The sequence below is a fragment of the Montipora capricornis genome, chromosome 3 (genome assembly GCF_036669925.1).
Source record: "Montipora capricornis isolate CH-2021 chromosome 3, ASM3666992v2, whole genome shotgun sequence".
Taxonomy (NCBI): Eukaryota; Metazoa; Cnidaria; class Anthozoa; order Scleractinia; family Acroporidae; genus Montipora; species Montipora capricornis.
Window position 1 is genome coordinate 6414271 of NC_090885.1, and position 10000 is coordinate 6424270.

The following is a 10000-nucleotide window of genomic DNA, read 5'->3' on the forward strand; positions in this document are numbered from 1 at the left end:
GCGTACTTTTCTTTTGACAGGGTGGAAAAGGTACGCCGTACCTTTTCCGCCCTGTCAAAAGAAAAGTACGCCTGATCGCAGGTTACTTCAGAGGTTGTTGGCAACAAAACTACACTGTTATCTTTTGATCTTCATTGATGCAAACACTTCTTTTAGTGTTTTGAAAATTGACAGAGACACTTCCCCTTTAGCAAGCTAAAGGTCTGCGCTGTAACCTTTCGCAAGCAGTCGGCAGAACAATCAAAGATAAAAACCGATCTTTTGCCAGAAAATATTCCTAAAATAAACTAGCTACTTTCCATGTCAGCTGGGCACAGAGCCATATATAAGAATAACACAAAAAATAAATAAAAACCCCCTTATGTAAATCGTCTCACTTACATAGCGACTACACGTACATGTCACAACCCCTTTAACGTAATACAACCTTCGGACGTGAGTATTTATAACCCCTTAACGTAAGGATTTATAGTCCCCTAACGAAAGAACACATAAATACACACAGGATATATAGCCCTGGAAGTTTTATAACCCTGGACGTAAGGATTTTTAACCCCTGGACGTAAGGATTTATAACCCCTGGACGTAAGGATTTTTAACCCCTGGACGTAACGTTTTTTAACCCCTGGACGTAAGGATTTTTAACCCCTGGACGTTAGGATTTATAACCCCTGGACGTAACGATTTTTAACCCCAGAACGTAAGGAGTTTAACCCCCGAAAGTAAGGATTTTAACCCCTGGACGTAAGGATTTTTAACCCCACAACGTAAGGATTCTTAACCCATGGACGTAAGGTTTTATAACCCCTGGACGTAAGGATTTATAACCCCAGAACGTAAGGATTTATAACCCCAGAACGTACGGTTATAACCCCAGAACGTAAGGATTTGTAACCCCTGGACGTAAGGATTTACAACCCCTGGACGTAAGGGTTTTTATCCCCAGAATGTACGGATTTTATAACCCCTGGACGTAAGGATTTTATAACCCCAGAACGTAAGGATTTAACCCCTGGACGTAACGTTTTATAACCCCTGGACGTAAGGTTTTATAACCCCAGAACGTAAGGATTTTTAACCCCTGGACGTAAGTATTTACAACCTCTCGACGTAAGGAATTTTAACCCCAGAACGTAAGTATTTTTAACCCCAGAACGTAAGGATTTTTAACCCCAGAACGTAAGGATTTTTAACCCCAAAACGTAAGGATTTATAAAATCCTTACGTTCTGGGGATAAAAATCCTTACGTCCAGGGGTTATAAATCCTTACGTCCAGGGGTTATAAATCCTTACGTTCTGGGCAAAAATCCTTACGTCCAGGGGTTAAATCCTTACGTTCTGGGGTTAAAAATCCTTACGTCCAGGGGTTATAAAACCTTACGTCCAGGGGTTATAACCCCTCGACGTAAGGATTTTTATACCCAGAACGTAAGGATTTTATAACCCCTAGACGTAAGGTTTTATAACCCCTGGACGTAAGGATTTTTAACCCCAGAACGTAAGGATTTAACCCCTGGACGTAACGTTTTATAACCCCTGGACCTAAGGTTTTATAACCCCAGAGCGTAAGGATTTTTAACCCCTGGACGTAAGTATTTACAACCTCTCGACGTAAGGAATTTTAACCCCAGAACGTAAGTATTTTTAACCCCAGAACGTAAGGATTTTTAACCCATGGACGTAAGGTTTTATAACCCCTGGACGTAAGGATTTTTAACCCCAGAACGTATTTAACTCCAGAACGTAAGGATTTTTAACCCCTGGACGTAAGTATTTACAACCCCTCGACGTAAGGAATTTTAACCCCAGAACGTAAGGATTTTTAACCCCAGAACGTAAGGATTTTTAACCCATGGACGTAAGGATTTTTATCCCCAGAACGTAAGGATTTTATAACCCCTGGACCTAAGGTTTTATAACCCCTGGACGTAAGGATTTTTAACCCCAGAACGTAAGGATTTAACCCCTGGACGTAACGTTTTATAACCCCTGGACCTAAGGTTTTATAACCCCAGAGCGTAAGGATTTTTAACCCCTGGACGTAAGTATTTACAACCCCTCGACGTAAGGAATTTTAACCCCAGAACGTAAGGATTTTTAACCCCAGAACGTAAGGATTTTTAACCCATGGACGTAAGGTTTTATAACCCCTGGACGTAAGGATTTATAACCCCAGAACGTAAGGATTTATAACCCCAGAACGTACGGTTTTATAACCCCAGAACGTAAGGATTTGTAACCCCTGGACGTAAGGATTTACAACCCCTGGACGTAAATCCCCAGAATGTAAGGATTTTATAACCCCTGGACGTAAGGATTTTATTAGCCCAGAACGTAAGGATTTATAACCCCTGGACGTAAGGATTTACAACCCCTGGACGTAAGGATTTTTATCCCCAGAACGTAAGGATTTTATAACCCCTGGACCTAAGGTTTTATAACCCCTGGACGTAAGGATTTTTAACCCCAGAACGTAAGGATTTAACCCCTGGACGTAACGTTTTATAACCCCTGGACCTAAGGTTTTATAACCCCAGAGCGTAAGGATTTTTAACCCCTGGACGTAAGTATTTACAACCTCTCGACGTAAGGAATTTTAACCCCAGAACGTAAGGATTTTTAACCCCAGAACGTAAGGATTTTTAACCCATGGACGTAAGGTTTTATAACCCCTGGACGTAAGGAATTTTAACCCCAGAACGTAAGGATTTTTAACCCCAGAACGTAAGGATTTTTAACCCATGGACGTAAGGTTTTATAACCGCTGGACGTAAGGATTTACAACACCTCGACGTAAGGAATTTTAACCCCAGAACGTAAGGATTTTAACCCCAGGGCCCGGTTGTTCAAAAGCCGATTAACGCTAATCCCAGATTAAAAATTAACCAAGAAGTTTATTTCTCTACTCCCAAATGCTGTTCGACGCTGATATTCGGATAAATTCATTAGTAGATGCCGATCTTGAAAAACAAAAATAAGCAAAAGAACCTTTAACCAAAAAGTTGAAAACATGAAACAAAAGTTTACGCTAATCTTGGATTAAGTTAATCGGCTTTCGAACAACCGGGCCCTGGACGTAAGGATTTTTAACCCCAGAACGTAAGGATTTTTAACCCCAGAACGTAAGGATAACTAACCCATGGACGTAAGGTTTTATAACCCCTGGACGTAAGGATTTTATAACCCCTGGACGTAAGGATTTATAACCCCTGGACGTAAGGATTTTTAACCCCAGAACGTAAGGATTTTTAACCCCTGGACGTAAGGATTTATAACCCCTGGACGTAAGGATTTTTAACCCCTGGACGTAACGTTTTTTAACCCCTGGACGTAAGGATTTTTAACCCCTGGACGTTAGGATTTTAACCCCAGAACGTAAGGATTTTAACCCTTGGACGTAACGTTTTATAACCCCTGTACGTAAGGATTTTTAACACCAGAACGTAAGGATTTTTAACCCCTGGACGTAAGGATTTACAACCCCTGGACGTAAGGATTTTTAACCCCAGAACGTAAGGATTTTAACCCCTGGACGTAAGGATTTTTAACCCCAGAACGTAAGGATTTTAACCCCTGGACGTAAGGATTTTTAACCCCAGAACGTACGGATTTTAACCCTTGAACGTAACGTTTTATAACCCCTGGACGTAAGGATTTATAACCCCAGAACGTAAGGATCTAACCCCTGAACGTAAGGTTTTATAACGCCTGGACGTAATAACCCCCGTACGTAAGGATTTATAACTCCTTGACGTAAGGATTTGTAACCCCTGGAAGTAAACACTTTATAATGTAAGACGTTTTTTATCCCTGAATGGAAGAATAAATTGAATGCGTTTCTAACCCCCGAATGTAAGACTTCATCAACCCCTCAATGTAACGCCTTTCGTGGCAACCCCAACGAGCAACACCAAGGAATGGTTGGATGATGTTTTGAATCATACAACTGCAGTTTAATAGCTTAATATCTCTTAATTGTCATTTTGCTCGGGCAATGAACCTCGCCATTGGCAGTGGAAAGGGTATTCCTTTATACGGGTTGCCCTCAAGGAATGTTATTGAAGCAAACTTGACTAGCACTCTAGTATCCCAAGGTTTATTTATCTTCTTTAACATGTTTTGCTGATTCACGTATTTATTATTAGAAGTTTTATTTTTGTTTTTTGCATCCAACGAAAAGATTAGCGAGATGAAAACCTTGGTATCAGAAAATTAACTATTTTTTATATTAGAACAAGTCATGCGCTTATTAGCAAAACTATTCCATCAAAGCATACACAAATAGTACCCGTGGATCATCATTTCTAGCTAAAAAACAATTAAAAACATGTTTTCTCTATTTTCACATTACCGGTATTTCCTAAACACCAGGAAGGCTTGATTCGAGAGAATGAAATGCAACATAAGGCAAATAGACTGAACTCGAGTCCGAGTATGAGCTCGTTTACAAAAACTGAGCCATCTTCGTTTACACCTTAAAACAAGGAAACAGTGAATTCATGAAAGCTGTATATAGGGCCCTTCCTATGCCCCCTGAATTGCATCTTTCAGAGGACAAACTCGTGTAAGTTTATTGTCCCATGCCCAGTTCTTCGTGTTCTTAGAACACCAGGAGTTGTAACTGGGAATATTCTTATCACTGATAGTAAATAAATATTAATTTTAATAATAATTATTGACTGGCAATGTTGTCCCTGTTGATGCCTGGGAATGTTACCTGGAAAACAAAAGTAATGAAAATTAATACGAACCCTTTAACCCTTATCCTGACTCATGGACATGAATTAAAGCCCGTATAGTAAACTGTTATCATTATGGCTGAATATTAGCTTGAAAACCAAAGCAGAAGATTACTTTATGTTTAAAACATGTTGTTACCGAGCAGCGTGAGTCCGTTGGTAAGGATAGCGAATGCTGGAGCCACAGAACGCTGAGCAAAGCAAAAGAATATAAATGGCTTTCAGTCACGTGATGAGACGACCATGCTGGTGCACAAAACAATATCAAATTATGGCTCATGTTTTGCATGATAATAAAGTCAAATTCCCAAAAGACTTTTTTTCTCTATTGTTCTGTGCACCAATATGGCTGCTGTTACGTCAGGTGAGAACCTTCTGTAATAGACAGAACGTATGATGGGCACTTACTATTCTGCTGCTATCTTCATCATTGTCATTGTCATAAATGTCCTCTCGCGGGCGTTTTGACTGTTCAACCTGGAGAAAATAAAGTTATATCTCCATTTAACCTTATACAACCAAAGGTGGCCCAAAAATTAATTCTTTTTTTTGGTTCTCGTTTTAATATATGCTGATTCTGGTGCTACAACGTTGTAAGTTAACTTGAAATAGTGAAAATGTAGCAATGATTTAGCCATAACAAGTTGAATTCCCTGAATTATACAGTAATTACAACGTTTTGTTATGTTGGCATAGTGGACTGTCACGCGTTACTTAATGGATGTTCTCTTAAAATTCCCCATAATGTTACTTACCTCTTTTTCCAAGAAACGAAGTCTCTTCTGTCTTACCTAGAAAAAAAAAAAAACTTACACCACTTATTTATCAGGCCCTACTGAGGAGCTATATTGCGTCACAACACTGTAGAACTTTGCTACTGTTATTGGAAATATATATGTTGCTTCCCAAGAAGCATGAAACTCCGAGTAGCATTGAATGTTCAAGACCCCTCCATCCAGCTCCATCTGCCCACTTGTATATCGTACATCCTGTGCCCAAGTTCAGGAGTTGCCATAAAGCCATTATAATGGTGACAACCGGGTGGGCACACTGTCTACATATTGTGTATGTATATATATATATATATATATATATATATATATATATATATATATATATATACATACATACCGTAGAATGAAGAAATGAAACCCATCCCGTAAATCAACTGATTAATTGTGTCGAATGAAAAACATGAAGAATTGCCCTGAGCGGGATTTGAACCCACGTCCCCCTGAATACCGGTAGGGTGTGATGACCACTACACCATCAGGACAACCACGCTGGCAACGCAGCTATCGAGACAGTGAATTGGCCTATCGTGAGTATCCCGGGATTCTTTCATGGGTGGGATGGGAAAGCCTAAACCCCTTCATAGCCTTAAACCTAAGGATCGACTAACGATTCACAGGCAAACACCAACTTAGGCATCAGCTAATCAGAGGGATCAAGTTAATGATGCAGGCTTATTTATATAGACCGTAGAATGAAGAAATGAAACCCATCCCTTAAATCAACTGATTAATTGTGTCGAATGAAAAACATGAAGAATTGCCCTGAGCGGGATTTGAACCCACGTCCCCCTGAATACCGGTAGGGTGTGATGACCACTACACCATCAGGACAACCACGCTGGCAACGCAGCTATCGAGACAGTGAATTGGCCTATCGTGAGTATCCCGGGATTCTTTCATGGGTGGGATGGGAAAGCCTAAACCCCTTCATAGCCTTAAACCTAAGGATCGACTAACGATTCACAGGCAAACACCAACTTAGGCATCAGCTAATCAGAGGGATCAAGTTAATGATGCAGGCTTATTTATATAGACCGTAGAATGAAGAAATGAAACCCATCCCGTAAATCAACTGATTAATTGTGTCGAATGAAAAACATGAAGAATTGCCCTGAGCGGGATTTGAACCCACGTCCCCCTGAATACCGGTAGGGTGTGATGACCACTACACCATCAGGACAACCACGCTGGCAACGCAGCTATCGAGACAGTGAATTGGCCTATCGTGAGTATCCCGGGATTCTTTCATGGGTGGGATGGGAAAGCCTAAACCCCTTCATAGCCTTAAACCTAAGGATCGACTAACGATTCACAGGCAAACACCAACTTAGGCATCAGCTAATCAGAGGGATCAAGTTAATGATGCAGGCTTATTTATATAGACCGTAGAATGAAGAAATGAAACCCATCCCTTAAATCAACTGATTAATTGTGTCGAATGAAAAACATGAAGAATTGCCCTGAGCGGGATTTGAACCCACGTCCCCCTGAATACCGGTAGGGTGTGATGACCACTACACCATCAGGACAACCACGCTGGCAACGCAGCTATCGAGACAGTGAATTGGCCTATCGTGAGTATCCCGGGATTCTTTCATGGGTGGGATGGGAAAGCCTAAACCCCTTCATCATAAGCCTGCATCATTAACTTGATCCCTCTGATTAGCTGATGCCTAAGTTGGTGTTTGCCTGTGAATCGTTAGTCGATCCTTAGGTTTAAGGCTATGAAGGGGTTTAGGCTTTCCCATCCCACCCGTGAAAGAATCCCGGGATACTCACGATAGGCCAATTCACTGTCTCGATAGCTGCGTTGCCAGCGTGGTTGTCCTGATGGTGTAGTGGTCATCACACCCTACCGGTATTCAGGGGGACGTGGGTTCAAATCCCGCTCAGGGCAATTCTTCATGTTTTTCATTCGACACAATTAATCAGTTGATTTACCGGATGGGTTTCATTTCTTCATTCTACGGTCTATATAAATAAGCCTGCATCATTAACTTGATCCCTCTGATTAGCTGATGCCTAAGTTGGTGTTTGCCTGTGAATCGTTAGTCGATCCTTAGGTTTAAGGCTATGAAGGGGTTTAGGCTTTCCCATCCCACCCATGAAAGAATCCCGGGATACTCACGATAGGCCAATTCACTGTCTCGATAGCTGCGTTGCCAGCGTGGTTGTCCTGATGGTGTAGTGGTCATCACACCCTACCGGTATTCAGGGGGACGTGGGTTCAAATCCCGCTCAGGGCAATTCTTCATGTTTTTCATTCGACACAATTAATCAGTTGATTTAAGGGATGGGTTTCATTTCTTCATTCTACGGTCTATATAAATAAGCCTGCATCATTAACTTGATCCCTCTGATTAGCTGATGCCTAAGTTGGTGTTTGCCTGTGAATCGTTAGTCGATCCTTAGGTTTAAGGCTATGAAGGGGTTTAGGCTTTCCCATCCCACCCATGAAAGAATCCCGGGATACTCACGATAGGCCAATTCACTGTCTCGATAGCTGCGTTGCCAGCGTGGTTGTCCTGATGGTGTAGTGGTCATCACACCCTACCGGTATTCAGGGGGACGTGGGTTCAAATCCCGCTCAGGGCAATTCTTCATGTTATATATACATACATATATATGTATCTATCTATTTGGTCTAATTAGTTAGACATTTGCTTTGGCTGCAAAAAAAGACCGTGGCTGTGTTGTCATGTTATGTTACAACACTCCTCTGTCAGGAAAAAAACTACTATTTTATGCCCAGAATCTCTACAAGAGATACTGTTTATCTAAAAAGAATGCAAGACCTGTTCCGTATCTTGTACCGTCCTATCAAATTCACTTTCTGAATTCTCCTGAAAAATTAACATTAATGTCTCATGAAACAAACGCAACTTAAAATAATTTTCTTGCAAAGAAATAAGGCACTACTGTAAATCACTGTTGTCATCACTACATAACAATTATCCTTCACATTTCAAATCACATTTTGCCTAAATCAAGAAAATGTAATGTTCTGTAAAAAAAAAACGGTTTTCTTGTTAATTTTGTTCTTGCATTGAAATGGGTGACTTGAAAGTAAAGACCCATCAGAACAATATCAGCCCTACCAATGTCAGAAGACTTTCAAAGTTACCTAAAAGACCAGACGTTAGTGTAAACTACATGTACATACAGACTCAAGTCTAGTCTTAACTCAACACTTCATAGGCTCCACAGAAGGGTCTTTGGGGACTTTCATGTCACCCTTCAGAAATCAGTATATGCAAAATGTTATGCAATGAGCTAGTAAAAGGAGATAAATGCTGTAATATTTATTTTTACCAGTACTTGTTGTTGCTGGTCCTGTTGTGTTCTCACGTTTTCCCTTTCCTAAAATATTTAAATGCAACTAGGCCTCAGCATGTTCACTGCACTTTGATATAACAAAAAGTGTTTTCTTTTTTGAGTTTGGGGATGTTCTCTTGTGACATGAATGAAAAAAGGAAGGGGGTGGGGGTACATACCTTACATGTACGATTGCTGTACTACACATGCCCTTACCAATAGCTCTGAATATTCTTTGTCCTGCCTCTGTTTCAACTCTCGCTGTTGCTGCAAGAGCTCTCTGCAGTTCATTGAAATACCTTTTATTAGAGGAGTTCATATGGTTTGGTGCATGAATATTAAATTTTATTGCTAGGCAATGTTGTCATACTAATAATAAATGTAGATTCTTATAATGCACTTTATTATTGTCCCTCCTGACTAATGTCTATTCCAATGCACTGTTTCTCCAATAATTATGCTAAGCATTCCATTTACATCACTAGCATTTTTAAATTTAAGAACTAATCACTAACCGAGAGTGAAGTCATTCAGGCAAAATCTTAAACTCAGGCCTGGCCATATTGACAGAGCAACAGCAAAGTCATTACAGCTCGGCCAGGGTTTCATATTTTTGCTGTAACAACCAAATGGTCACAAAAAAAGTTATTTGTTATTAATTATGGCTTACAGAACGGTTCTAAAGAAGAAAAATAATGATTTGCATACCGGTTATTCATAATCGGCCCGTTGGCATTACGGGAGAATAATGCTCCCTGAGTGTTTTGCTGTTCTTAGCCAATCAGAGTGTGCGTATATTGACCAGAAACACTAGCCATATAATAATTTTATTAATTTCAATTGCGTCTTTTGTATTTGCTCTCGATGTGAATGACCGAAGTGATCAAAGGAGATGGACAGGATAACAGAAGGGTTAAAGTAAGAGGAAAAAAACTGGGGGTGGACGAATGAAACAATGAAGTTTAAAACTAACTTAAAGTTTGTGACTCTCTATATATGAAAATAACAAGACGATCTAACCTCTGTGATCTTACAATACTTGATGCCTGAATAGCATCCTCCACTGCAGCAGTAAGGTTGGTGGCTAGGTCCTCTGTGTTTCCTACCAAGGAATATATCAGCACTTAACAACTTAAACTGACTGGATTGCT

At 40.4% G+C, this 10000-nt stretch overlaps 1 protein-coding gene across 1 annotated transcript in view; it reads right to left on the reverse strand.

The window, feature by feature from the left end:
• Positions 1-5450: 5450 nt before the first annotated feature.
• LOC138039765 (uncharacterized) overlaps positions 5451-10000 on the reverse strand; it is a 13006-nt gene continuing 8456 nt past the window's right edge. Inside the window, exons 11-15 of the mRNA XM_068885613.1 lie at positions 9870-9951; positions 9066-9129; positions 8847-8894; positions 8330-8377; positions 5451-5531 (exon numbers count right to left, since the gene is read on the reverse strand). Of these exons, the coding sequence (XP_068741714.1) occupies positions 5451-5531; positions 8330-8377; positions 8847-8894; positions 9066-9129; positions 9870-9951 (323 nt within the window). The remainder of the gene's footprint in view (positions 5532-8329; positions 8378-8846; positions 8895-9065; positions 9130-9869; positions 9952-10000) is intronic.